The sequence below is a fragment of the Eutrema salsugineum genome, unplaced genomic scaffold, assembly GCF_000478725.1.
Source record: "Eutrema salsugineum unplaced genomic scaffold, Eutsalg1_0 scaffold_1, whole genome shotgun sequence".
In the NCBI taxonomy this organism is placed as follows: Eukaryota; Viridiplantae; Streptophyta; class Magnoliopsida; order Brassicales; family Brassicaceae; genus Eutrema; species Eutrema salsugineum.
Window position 1 is genome coordinate 5,718,783 of NW_006256909.1, and position 11,655 is coordinate 5,730,437.

The 11,655-nt window shown below is 37.8% G+C and overlaps 3 protein-coding genes across 5 annotated transcripts; all 3 read left to right on the top strand.

Moving 5' to 3' along the window:
* Window positions 1–1,786: 1,786 nt before the first annotated feature.
* LOC18029554 (oligopeptide transporter 5) lies at window positions 1,787–5,655 on the top strand. 2 transcript variants are annotated; one of them, XM_024149636.1, is made up of 6 exons: window positions 1,787–1,831; window positions 2,588–2,765; window positions 2,962–3,419; window positions 3,538–3,635; window positions 3,768–4,340; window positions 4,416–5,655. In XM_024149636.1, the coding sequence occupies exons 2-6, from the start codon at window positions 2,687–2,689 to the stop codon at window positions 5,485–5,487; spliced, it is 2,280 nt and encodes a 759-aa protein (XP_024005404.1). In that variant the 5' UTR covers window positions 1,787–1,831; window positions 2,588–2,686; the 3' UTR covers window positions 5,488–5,655. The 2 variants fall into 2 exon arrangements, with proteins under 2 accessions (XP_024005404.1, XP_024005403.1); XM_024149635.1 differs by lacking the exon at window positions 1,787–1,831 and having other exon boundaries at window positions 2,437–2,765.
* Window positions 5,656–6,556: 901 nt separating this feature from the next.
* On the top strand, window positions 6,557–8,350 carry LOC18029555 (E3 ubiquitin-protein ligase At4g11680). Of its 2 annotated transcripts, none has more exons than XM_006413101.2 (4): window positions 6,557–6,666; window positions 6,825–7,385; window positions 7,466–7,829; window positions 7,942–8,350. In XM_006413101.2, exons 2-4 carry the CDS (start codon window positions 6,880–6,882, stop codon window positions 8,086–8,088), a joined length of 1,017 nt encoding a protein of 338 aa, XP_006413164.1. In that variant the 5' UTR covers window positions 6,557–6,666; window positions 6,825–6,879; the 3' UTR covers window positions 8,089–8,350. The 2 variants fall into 2 exon arrangements, with proteins under 2 accessions (XP_006413164.1, XP_024005412.1); XM_024149644.1 differs by having other exon boundaries at window positions 6,563–6,698.
* A 343-nt stretch (window positions 8,351–8,693) lies between these two features.
* Window positions 8,694–11,445, top strand: LOC18029556 (calcineurin B-like protein 3). The gene is made up of 10 exons (XM_006413102.2): window positions 8,694–8,892; window positions 9,659–9,715; window positions 9,811–9,965; window positions 10,129–10,211; window positions 10,316–10,375; window positions 10,447–10,555; window positions 10,654–10,706; window positions 10,789–10,869; window positions 10,983–11,095; window positions 11,187–11,445. The coding sequence occupies exons 3-10, from the start codon at window positions 9,842–9,844 to the stop codon at window positions 11,242–11,244; spliced, it is 681 nt and encodes a 226-aa protein (XP_006413165.1). The 5' UTR covers window positions 8,694–8,892; window positions 9,659–9,715; window positions 9,811–9,841; the 3' UTR covers window positions 11,245–11,445.
* The last annotated feature ends 210 nt before the right edge of the window (window positions 11,446–11,655 follow it).

The following is an 11,655-nucleotide window of genomic DNA, read 5'->3' on the forward strand; positions in this document are numbered from 1 at the left end:
CATCTAACATAATATGTTGACGTAACGTGACCGAATAGTTCAACCCGACTATACATCAAACGGTAAAAGAATATGAGTTTAATTTAGACCTAATGTGAAGAATGAACACCGGTTTTACCCGAGCATTTGACTCTTTCTCATTAGACACTTGTCACTCAATTTCTATCATTCTTCTCACACCAGAATCATTCTAAGCATCTGGAAATCTCCATTTTTGTTTATTTTGTCTTATCTCACAGCTAATAGATTACACTCCAGATAACCAGCTAACAATGATGCGAGCAAAGCAAAGAAGATAAATCTAGTAAACGGGACTAAGCCTTTAGAGCTACTTGGAATGACTAGAACTTCAATAAGAACTTCAATACAAAGTAAAATTGTATTCTGACCGACTCTTTTTTTTTTCTTTTTTGGTAAATATATATTGAAAATAAAAAACCACAAAACCAATCAAGAGTATTCATCAATATAGATCACGCTTAATTCTTGATCCGAAATCCACCACTAAGATATATACTCTGGCTGATTAAAAGTGACTAAAATGCTAGCTATATTGACCTAAACGTCGTTGAGACTCAACATGTTTAATGGAGAGCGTAATGGCGTTTAATAATGTCAATGTGGTTTTAATTTCGGCCACTTATAAGCACTTCGCATATGTGTATTAGTATATCCTGGTTATAGCTAAGTTAATTTATGTAGTATTCGTGTAGAGGTTGCCATATTTCTTGCATTTATAATTGAGTCTCTGTCCCCCTCGAGTAGACTTCACAACAAATTATTTATGCATGCTGCGTCGTTACAAATGCATGCATGAGTAAGTTGATAAAAGCCTTCTAAAACTGAATTCACGTAATTTTCTAAAATAAGTTTTCTAATGACTTTCTTTGTTCAAATTAAGTTTTAACTAGCTAATGCGATTTCTCCTGGTGAATTCAAATTTTTAATTAAGATCTTTATATGCACTTTCTTCTTTAAAAACATGAATTAACACGAATTGTCTTTTGATGAATTCAAATCTCGATTGTAATTAATAGTGAGTAATTTGTCAGGCTGGAAAAAGTTGTAAAATTGTTGTATTAGAAATTATCATTTTGCAGGATATCTATTACAAATTAACTAAATATCATAGACGTTGACATGGAACGGATTGAATAAGACAGTGGTTACATAGAAACAGAAAATGGTGAGTAAAACTGGAAGGGGAAACATGTGTTTCAAATCGTATAACGGACAGATTATGGAACGATGATGCATATTGGTAATACAAACAATGATACAATTGTGACTAGCTATGAAAGTTAAACATCTAAACCGCCAACTAAACTAAAGCTTAAAAATCACTGAAATGAATAGAAAACAACTTAAATAGAATTAATACATATTAACTGTATAATTTTAGTATTTTCTATGTAAATCTGCTGCCACGTTTATCAAAATAATTAATTACAACTTTATTTATCTTTTTATACGGTATTAATTGCAGTTTTATTTATCTATATAGTTTGATGAAATAAAATAAAACAGGTCGAACCGAAACAACTCCGATTATGACGCGCGTCATACATACAAAATAATCCGAGTCAAATTCGGGGGATGGATGAAGCGGTGCCAGCAAGTATTCCCACCGAACCCGAACCGAGTTTTATGATACATTCGTCAGTCTACAATACGTAGCTAACTTCCAAAACATTCTCTCTACTCCATTTAATTATATATATATATATATATATATGTAGAGATAACTTTGTAAATTGTAACTATCGCTAAAATTTTGTATCAGCTGCTGGAAGTGGTCGCCAATTGAATTGCAACTCTTACCTCACAAATTGTCAGTTCCAGTTACTTTTTATTTTTATTTTTTGTCTCAAACATCGGTTACTTTATTAATTCATTATTGGAATGCTCAATTTCATTTTGTATTTTACTGTCTATCCCAATAGTTTACTTAATTTGAATGAAAGTAAATAGGGAGAATAGTATATATGTAATCAAATAATACTATCTTTGAATTTTTTCTTTTTGTTCTGTAATTCCCATAATTATATAGTATAACGTTCTCTTCTACAGAACTGATTTTTGTTTTCTTTTTAATCAAAGCTATAGAACGAAAACAAAAATCACAGCTATAGACTGTTGATCAATCAGTGCTATAGTTACTATATTTAGTATCTGTTTATTCTTTTGGCTAAAGTAGCTGTTTGACTAAGTTACTAAATGTAGAAATCCAGCTACCTTTATGCTCCAACTCGAAAATTAAAGATTTCACGACTTTCGACCCCGAAGTTAAGACATTTTTTTTTCTTTTACCGAAACAGGCTACAGCCTTTAGTTTCAATGAATCAAGATATTTGTAGATTTTTAAAGGGTATATAAATAATTTCATATATATAGAAATAAAACAACGTACGTCTTCACTCTGCATATTAGAGAATAGACAAATCTCAAAAGTGTTTTCTATAATATTACTCCATCCTTTCTCAAAAATATCTTACCAAAAATAGAAGTTTAAGTTTTTCTTCATCTACCGAGTTTTCCTGGAGAATCCGAAGAGAAAATTTCTTCTAATGCCAAGTCATTAACACAGGTCGGTTTGCAAGAAAATAGTCTCGTTTTTTTCATTTCCGGTCATCCTCACCGGAGCCGACGTAAAATTCCGATAATTTTTCGTGGAGGAAGATAGAAAATGGTTAGCTCTCTCGAAGTCACAGGACCTGTGTCCAAGCTCCCGGAGCAGAAGTTTGAGTCCAACATCGACATAGCCGGTAAATCAAACTCTGTTCTGTTTCCGTCAATTTTGGTTCGGTTCGGTTTGATCCTTATTTCTACGGCTATGGCAGAATATTACTGATATTTGACTTGCATAAATTCTGGATTAATTAATATAAAGCACACAAGTCTGTATTAGTTAATAGTTATTAAACAATTTCGAATGGTTATAATTAAACCGAATTTTACCAGGTGAAGATGAAGTAGGCGAGGAGGAAAACGACAATCCAATAGAAGAAGTCCGGTTAACCGTACCGATAACCGATGATCCGTCTCAACCGGTCTTAACATTCCGAACATGGTTCTTAGGAACGGTATCGTGCGTGGTACTCGCGTTCGTGAACCAATTCTTCGGTTACCGGTCGAACCAGCTCATGGTGTCTTCAGTCCTGGCACAGATCGTCACTCTCCCACTAGGTAAGCTCATGGCCACGACTCTCCCCACGACGCAATTCCGGTTACCGGGTACAAATTGGTCCGGTTCGTTGAATCCCGGACCATTCAACATGAAAGAACATGTGTTGATCACTATATTCGCTAGTACCGGAGCCGGAGGAGCTTATGCGACCAGCATCATAACCATCGTTAAAGTATTTTATCACCGGAATCTCAATCCCACCGCCGCCATGTTGCTGCTGCAAACCACTCAGGTATGTATATATATAATAATTCCAAAATTAAATCTTTAGATTAACTGGTTTTTAATCTATACACGTTACAAAGTTTATTTTATATTTATTATTTTATTTATCTTGTTATATACATTAGTTGTTGGGTTACGGATGGGCGGGAATGTTCAGGAAATTCTTGGTGGACTCTCCATACATGTGGTGGCCTTCAAATCTTGTTCAAGTCTCTCTCTTTAGGTTCGTTTATCTTCTTCAATTAAAGATTTACATATTTTAGTGCCCAAATCTTGGAATGGCATAATACCATTTTCTCTTCTTGAACTCTAATCATTTGGTTACATTTTGACTGTGAAATTGTGTGGAATATAGAGCATTACATGAGAAGGAGGAGAAGCGTGAAGGCAAACAAACGAGGCTTAGATTCTTCCTAATAGTCTTCTTCGTGAGCTTTGCTTACTACATAATCCCTGGCTATATTTTCCCTTCAATCTCATCACTCTCCTTCGTCTGCTGGATATGGACTCGCTCCGTGACAGCTCAACAGATCGGTTCAGGCCTGCAAGGTCTCGGGGTTGGCTCCATCGGTCTTGACTGGTCCACCGTCGCAGGTTTCTTAGGCAGTCCTTTAGCAGTACCGTTCTTCGCTATAGCTAACTTTTTTGGCGGATTCTTCATCTACTTCTATATCATTCTTCCTATCTTCTACTGGAGCAACGCTTACGAGGCAAAGAAGTTTCCTTTCTTTACCTCTCACACATTTGATCACACCGGTCAACTTTTCAACACCACTCGTATCCTCAACCATAAAACTTTTGATATCAATCTTCCCGCTTACGAAAGCTATAGCAAGCTTTACGTTAGCGTTATGTTTGCTCTCATCTATGGACTCAGCTTTGGTACTCTTACCTCAACCATTTCTCACGTCGCCCTCTTTGACGGAAAGTAAGAATCTTTCTACTCTGTGTCTCAAAATATTGAATCTTTTTACCTCTACCATTTCTTGTTGTTTCCTTGAAGGTTTATCTGGGGGATGTGGAAGAAGTCGACATTAGCGACAAAGGACAAGTTAGGAGATGTGCATACAAGACTGATGAAGAAGAACTATAAGGAAGTACCTCAATGGTGGTTCATTGCGGTTCTCATTGTTTCCTTTGTGCTAGCTCTTTACGCATGTGAAGGATTTGGCAAACAGCTTCAGCTTCCATGGTGGGGACTTGTACTCGCATGTGCCATTGCCTTTACCTTCACTTTGCCTATCGGAGTCATCCAAGCGACTACAAACCAGCAAATGGGTCTTAACGTTATAACGGAACTCATCATTGGGTACTTATACCCGGGAAAGCCACTTGCCAATGTGTCTTTCAAGACTTACGGCTACATGAGTATGTCCCAAGCCTTGTACTTTGTTGGAGACTTCAAACTTGGCCACTACATGAAGATTCCTCCGAGATCTATGTTCCTTGTTCAGCTTGTTGCGACTATGGTTGCGTCAACTGTCTGCTTTGGTACCACATGGTGGCTTCTTTCTTCAATCGAGAACATCTGTAACACAGATAAGCTCCCAAAGAGTAGCCCTTGGACTTGCCCTGGTGACGAAGTGTTCTACAATGCATCGATCATTTGGGGAGTCATTGGTCCTGGAAGGATGTTCACAAGCAGAGGTATATACCCAGGGATGAACTGGTTCTTCCTCATTGGCTTACTTGCTCCTGTCCCGGTCTGGTTCTTTGCAAGGAAATTCCCGGAGAAGAAGTGGATAAAGCAGGTTCATATTCCCTTGATCTTCTCAGCGGCTGGCGCAATGCCAAAGGCCAAGGCTGTGCATTACTGGTCGTGGGTCATTGTTGGGGTCATCTTCAACTACTATATCTTCAAGAGGTACAAAGCATGGTGGGCAAGACATAACTACATTCTCTCTGCAGCTCTTGATGCAGGCACTGCGATCATGGGAGTGTTGATCTACTTTGTGTTACAGAACAACAACATAAGTTTTCCAAACTGGTGGGGGAGTGAGAACACAGACCATTGCCCTTTGGCGCATTGCCCGACAGAGAGAGGGATTGTTGTTCAGGGCTGCCCGGTGTTCTGAAGAGACTTTGCTCTGGAGTTTCTCTGACGTGAAGGTGAGTGACGGTTTCTGCCAAATGTTTTGGTGATCATAATAATATTGTGGAAAGACTGTATTTGTGAGCGTTAGAAGAAAGGAACTCAAACAATGTAAGAAATGATTTAGAATATGTTTGAAATAAGCTTGACTCCGGATTGTTTAAGCATGCATCTTGCAAGTTAAGAACAGCCAAAAATCATAGCTTTTAACTCAAAGTTCATCAACTGAACTTGAACTTGGTATTGAGAGAGAGATAGAAGAAAATGGATCACAAGATATTATTTCACTTATCAAAAGTACACAGTGTATGAAGACAAATTAAAGTTGAGTACTTTGAGCGCTTTTGCTCTGTTTCTACTTTCTAGAGCCGGAAAAACTCTTAAACAAGATTCTATAACTTCCAAAAAAGAGTCTCCAAGAGGTTACCAATGGAGAATGATGATGAAGAGCAGAAGTATGTTTAGCTATCATCAATTGGAGATAGTGAAAGTTTGAGGCAGTCCCTGCAATTAAATTAGAGGACTGTGATTAGAAATGATACACTACAATCTTGTACATTAAAGGTGTTGCTTTAACAATTTATGCAACTCGCTTACTTGCTTGGTAACATAACCAACGAGATGATCATGTAAATCTTAAATAATAATTACCTCTAAATGGCAGAATTGAATTTTTTTTTTCATGATTATAGCACAAGTATTAATAATATTTTAAAAATTTATCTAATCCAAAAAAATATTTGCGTTTGCGTAGAGGAGAGAGGGAGAGAGGGAGAGAGGGAGAGAGGGAGTTTTCTCTAAAAAAGGAGAAACGGTTAAAAACAGCGGTTGCTGTCGGAGGATTGCTTGCTTACAAGGCAAAAACTCAAGGTTGTTGTTAGGTTTATAGGCCAACGGTTATCTTCTTCTTCTCTGCTTCTGATTCTTCACATCTAAGCAAAAATCCATTTCTGGTTGATTCTTCGTCGCCATCCCAACTCCACCAACTTCACCTTCTCTGAAAATTATCTCTACACCATCCTTTCTTTTTATTATTCTCATCTGTTGCATGCTTTAATCGTTTCCTCACCACATCAAAACGTGCTAGCTCCATCTGGGTTTTCAATTTCATAACAACACAAAACCTTTTTCTGAGATCTTATCGTTTGTTCATAGCTTTTGGGTAATTTCCTCTGTTTCCTCCCTCTCTTCGAGGTTGAGAATTTCTTTACACTGTACATTTTAATTGCAGTTTCAAGAGTTTTCGTTACTTTATAGCTCCAGCTTAAGCCAGTACTGTTTAGAGTCTAGGTGTGTAATCCTTTACTCTGTTCTTCTCAGGTCCTAAGAGAGATCAAATCAAACTCTCTGATTCTTTTGGCCTGAAACTTCCGATATGTGTACCCGTTATTCCACTCAGTTGCAATCATCAGCCATAACATCCATCACCGTCTCATCATCTTCTTCCTTAGATTCCACGACACGGGATGATAACAATCACATGGCTACAGTTTCCAACACTCGAGATAACTCCCCATTGTCGTTCTTGACGAGACTAGCCATGAGAGTATCTAGAGCAAGGTGGTTCATTTTCTTGAGAAGAGTGTTTCATTACCAGAACGGCTCAAGATCCGATCTTGGCACCAACCCTTTCGATTCAGTCACTTGGATGATATCAGAGCTCATCGCTTTACTTGTACAGATCACTGTGATAACAATCACACTAGCTTTGTCCAAAAACGAGCGCCCTATTTGGCCTGTGAGGCTCTGGATCACCGGCTACAACGTTGGATGTCTGCTTAATCTTATGCTATTATATGGTCGATATCATCAGCAAGACCACAGAAATGGGTTTAGCTTCGGAGATATTGAGCAGCAACAGAGAAGCAGAGAAGAGACAAGGTTACTAGCAAAGATTTCTTTTTTTACGGTTCCAAGATAGATCATAGAACATTGACAGATTCTTTATGTGTGTGTTTCAGGTGCTCACATTTAATGAACAGATGCCGAACATCGCTGGAGCTTTTCTTTGCGATATGGTTTGTGGTAGGTAACGTATGGGTGTTTGATTCTCGGTTTGGTTCTTTCCACTATGCTCCAAACCTCCATGTCCTCTGCATCTCCTTGCTCGCTTGGAACGCTCTCTGCTACTCGTTCCCATTTCTTCTCTTCCTCCTGCTTTGTTGTGTTGTGCCTCTCATTAGTAGCTTCCTCGGCTACAACATGAACATTGGATCTTCAGAAAAAGGAGCTTCAGACGACCAAATCTCCAGTCTCCCCAGTTGGAAGTACAAACTCATTGATGAAACCTCTGGTTCTGATTCTGCTCAAGCAAGCAATGATCCGGTAAAGCTCTTATCTGAATTCTGAAATAGTCAAAATAGTCATTTGATAAAGTTACAGATTACACAAAACGGGAATGGAATTGAGTTTTTGAATGTGTTGGAACTTTTTGCAGGAATGTTGCATATGTTTGGCAAAGTACAAAGAGAAAGAAGAAGTGAGAAAGCTTCCATGTTCGCATAGGTTTCACCTGAAATGCGTAGATCAATGGCTTCGTATTATCTCGTCTTGTCCTCTCTGCAAACAAGATCTCCCCAACTAAACGAGACACGAGTCACAAAGATTGAATACCTGACCAAGTTTCCATACTATTGTTGTTCTTTTCTTACGTTTTTGATTTTTTTTTCCTGTTGTCGTCGATACACGGTTACTTGTGTGAGTAGTCATTTTTTTTCTTTCCATGTACAAAAGAGCTCACCAGTAACCGTAACTATACATAAAAAACAACATAAAAATTTACTAAATCAAAAAACATGATCTATGTGTTGCTTACCGATATAGTTTGTTCCTTATTTACAGTCAAATAAAACGTATATTTAAAGCAGTTTTGGTGGCTTTATACTGTAATTTGTTAGAATATTTGCAAGAATTTCGTGTTTTCAGATTCCTTTTTGGATGTTAAGTTGATCTTCTTAAACCGATTTCATGATCAAACTATGCAACAGTCAAGAGGAGACGGATCAATGTCGTATAGAAGGATGAAACGGCGACGTTGGAGACAGCGCATAAATGGTCTTAGACGACGTGTGAAAGTGAATGTAACAAGCTGTTTTATGATTTTTATCAGTCCTTGTATCAACCATCCAGTAAATTAAAAAAAAATTAAAATAAAAGATATAGCTCATTGGCCAACAAACAAATATTCTTGTTTTCCTTTTTTTCTTTTATTTCGGAAACATTTTGGTCTCTTTTTTTTTTTGATTTTTGCATTCTTCTATCGTCGGGCTTTTCTCTCACTTACCAATAGAGCTCTTTTGTTTGTTTGTTTGTTTGGCGTCTTCACCGCAACCACCGCCAGCTTCAACCGCCGGAGCCGCCGTAAGGAAGGCTCTTCATCGGCCGTTGCGTAAGGCTTTTTTCTCTTCTCCCTTGTCTACGATTTCGCGGTCGGTCGCTTTCTCGTAATCTCGTGTGTTTCCCGGGAAAATCGTGATGGGGGAATTTTATTTTTTTTATTATAAAGTTTGAGATTGAGAATCAAGCAACTGATTAATCAATTCGTATTCGCAAGCGGATAGATCCTTTTGATGATTTCAAGTTATATAAGGAGATTCGTCCCTTCCCTCTAAGTTGTTGTATCTGAATCGGAAAATTTGGAATCTAACTAGCTGGATCGCGCTTTTCTCATTTCTCCGTAGTTTAATCACTTCTATGTTCCATTTCACGTCTTGATTCAGGTCTCGATCCTCAGGATTATATTTTTGTAAGATTGAATCGTTTGGGTAGCTTTGTCCGTTCCTCACGATGCATTTCTGACGTGAAAATTGGGTGTTTTTGATTCCTCAATTTAATCCTAGCTAATGTATTTTTTTGGGCTGTTTCTTAATTTTGGGTGTGGTTTTCTTGCTTAAACTATGCTTGTTCCATGAGTATGATGTTTTAACAAGAGAAGAATACATTGGTTAATCTGGAAATGGTTCTTGGACATTAGATTACTCAAAAAGGTTAAGATTTTTTAGGATGTGTATCTGATGGCCTTAGTTTACTTCAGATCTGAAAATGAGGGATCTTGTTTGCTCCTGTCAATCTTCTTAAACTGTTTTGGAATTTTGTTGGTTTTGATGAGCTAAAGATAAATGACTACATTCCATTTTATTCCTTTTCCATGGCAGATACTTTTAAGGTCTTCAAAGCGTTGTCTTTCTTACGAACCAGGAAATGGTTAAAAGGTACATATCTTGTTCATATGCGTATTGTATTGTCTTTAGTTTCTTTCAAGTTGTTCGACAGTTCTTACATTTTTTTGTTTGGGGTTATATAACAGGCATGGAGGGTTTTGATTTACTAGAGATATCATGTCGCAGTGCGTAGACGGTTTCAAGCATGCGTGCACTTCTCTTTTACAGTGTTTTGATATTGATATATACAAACAATCTGGAGGCCTTGGAGACCCTGAACTACTTGCGAGAGAGACAGTTTGTATGCTCTCAGCTTCTTTTCCATCTTCTTTCAGCTTCCATGCACTTGTTTTTGTTCAGTTATATGATTCAAAGGCACGCTATTCCTCTAGTTGATGCTCTCTGTTAAGAGGAGTGCGAATCTTTCTTCTGGCTTTTTTGATGATTGAGTCGTTTGGATGCAGTTAGCGTGAGTGAAATAGAGGCTCTCTATGAGCTGTTTAAGAAAATCAGCAGTGCTGTGATTGATGATGGGCTGATAAACAAGGTCTGCAGGATTTATTTGTCCTTTTCTTTTGCCACAAACTTATACTCCTCACGCATATTGCTACTTCTTTTGGACAGTCTTTCTGATTTTCGTTCTCTTATCAGGAAGAGTTTCAACTAGCCTTATTCAAGACAAATAAAAAAGAGAGCTTGTTCGCAGACCGGGTATGTTTCTTTTTCACCAAAAAGTCTTTGTAATCCATTTGCTAAGGATATGCTGACATCCCAAGTCACAGGTATTCGATTTGTTCGACACAAAGCATAATGGAATATTGGGGTTTGAGGAGTTTGCGCGTGCTCTCTCCGTCTTTCATCCAAATGCTCCCATAGAAGACAAGATTGACTGTACGTATCTGATCTATCACAATTATCGGATGTTCACATGATATGTGTGTATAATCCATGATAGCTCATTCATCTCTGCCTGGAATATTATTTTACAGTTTCGTTTCAGCTATATGATCTTAAGCAGCAAGGTTTTATAGAGAGGCAGGAGGTAAAGCTCCTATAATATCTCTTCAATAGCCTCACTCAAACTGTAAAGATCATGTATGCCTAAATTTCTTATCACTATTCAGGTGAAGCAAATGGTGGTGGCTACTCTTGCTGAGTCCGGCATGAACCTGTCAGACGAAATCATAGAGAGTATAATCGACAAGGTGTGCTTTCCTTTATCCGCTCGAGTCTATTCTCTGGTTCCACTGTACTATTTTACAACTCATGTAAGTAGTTGAGAGTGAAGTAAAGAGTTAATTCTGAGTTTCTGTGGCAGACATTTGAGGAAGCTGACACAAAACATGACGGAAGGATCGATAAGGAAGAGTGGAGGACCCTTGTTCTTAGGCATCCTTCGCTTCTGAAGAACATGACTCTCCAATATCTCAAGTGAGTTCCTAAACCAAGACCAAACCGAGAGGTTTTAGCCAATTTTTCTGAATCGCATATTATTAAAACCGATCTCTCATATTGCGTGCAGGGATATCACGACTACGTTTCCGAGCTTTGTGTTTCACTCGCAGGTGGAAGATACCTGAGAAAAGCATGGTAGAGCAGACAATTTGGCAATTGTGTTTGTTTTCTGAGTTATGTATCATGTTTATTTGTTTCGATCTCTCTAAACTCCAATTTTCAAGATTTTGTTGTTTGCTCTGTGAAAAAAATAATAATTATAAGTTTATAACAAAGCTGTATTTTTGATTTTTGACTGTTCCTGATTTGAATTTATGTTTTCTCCTCCTCGCATCTGTCTACTGTTACTCTGATGTGCTCTGATGTTATTGCCAACATCATGGGTATATGATCGGTTACTACTTTATAGGGTAAGACTTTCAGCAAACAAATACAATTCACTCTACATCCCATCAGCAATCAAAACGAAAACCAATGAAGATGATTTCTTCTTCAATTAAGAGTGACACAGAAGAAAACTAAATGTGGGAAAATGT

Coding starts and splice junctions, on each gene's coding strand:
- LOC18029554 (XM_024149636.1), top strand. CDS start 2,687: ATGGTTAGCTCTCTCGAAGTCACAGGACCTGTGTCCAAGCTCCCGGAG. Junction 3,420..3,537: donor TGCTGCTGCAAACCACTCAG/GTATGTATATAT, acceptor TATATACATTAG/TTGTTGGGTTACGGATGGGC. Junction 3,636..3,767: donor GTTCAAGTCTCTCTCTTTAG/GTTCGTTTATCT, acceptor TGTGGAATATAG/AGCATTACATGAGAAGGAGG.
- LOC18029555 (XM_006413101.2), top strand. CDS start 6,880: ATGTGTACCCGTTATTCCACTCAGTTGCAATCATCAGCCATAACATCC. Junction 7,386..7,465: donor AGAAGCAGAGAAGAGACAAG/GTTACTAGCAAA, acceptor TGTGTGTTTCAG/GTGCTCACATTTAATGAACA. Junction 7,830..7,941: donor CTCAAGCAAGCAATGATCCG/GTAAAGCTCTTA, acceptor AACTTTTTGCAG/GAATGTTGCATATGTTTGGC.
- LOC18029556 (XM_006413102.2), top strand. CDS start 9,842: ATGTCGCAGTGCGTAGACGGTTTCAAGCATGCGTGCACTTCTCTTTTA. Junction 9,966..10,128: donor ACTTGCGAGAGAGACAGTTT/GTATGCTCTCAG, acceptor GTTTGGATGCAG/TTAGCGTGAGTGAAATAGAG. Junction 10,376..10,446: donor AGAGCTTGTTCGCAGACCGG/GTATGTTTCTTT, acceptor CCCAAGTCACAG/GTATTCGATTTGTTCGACAC.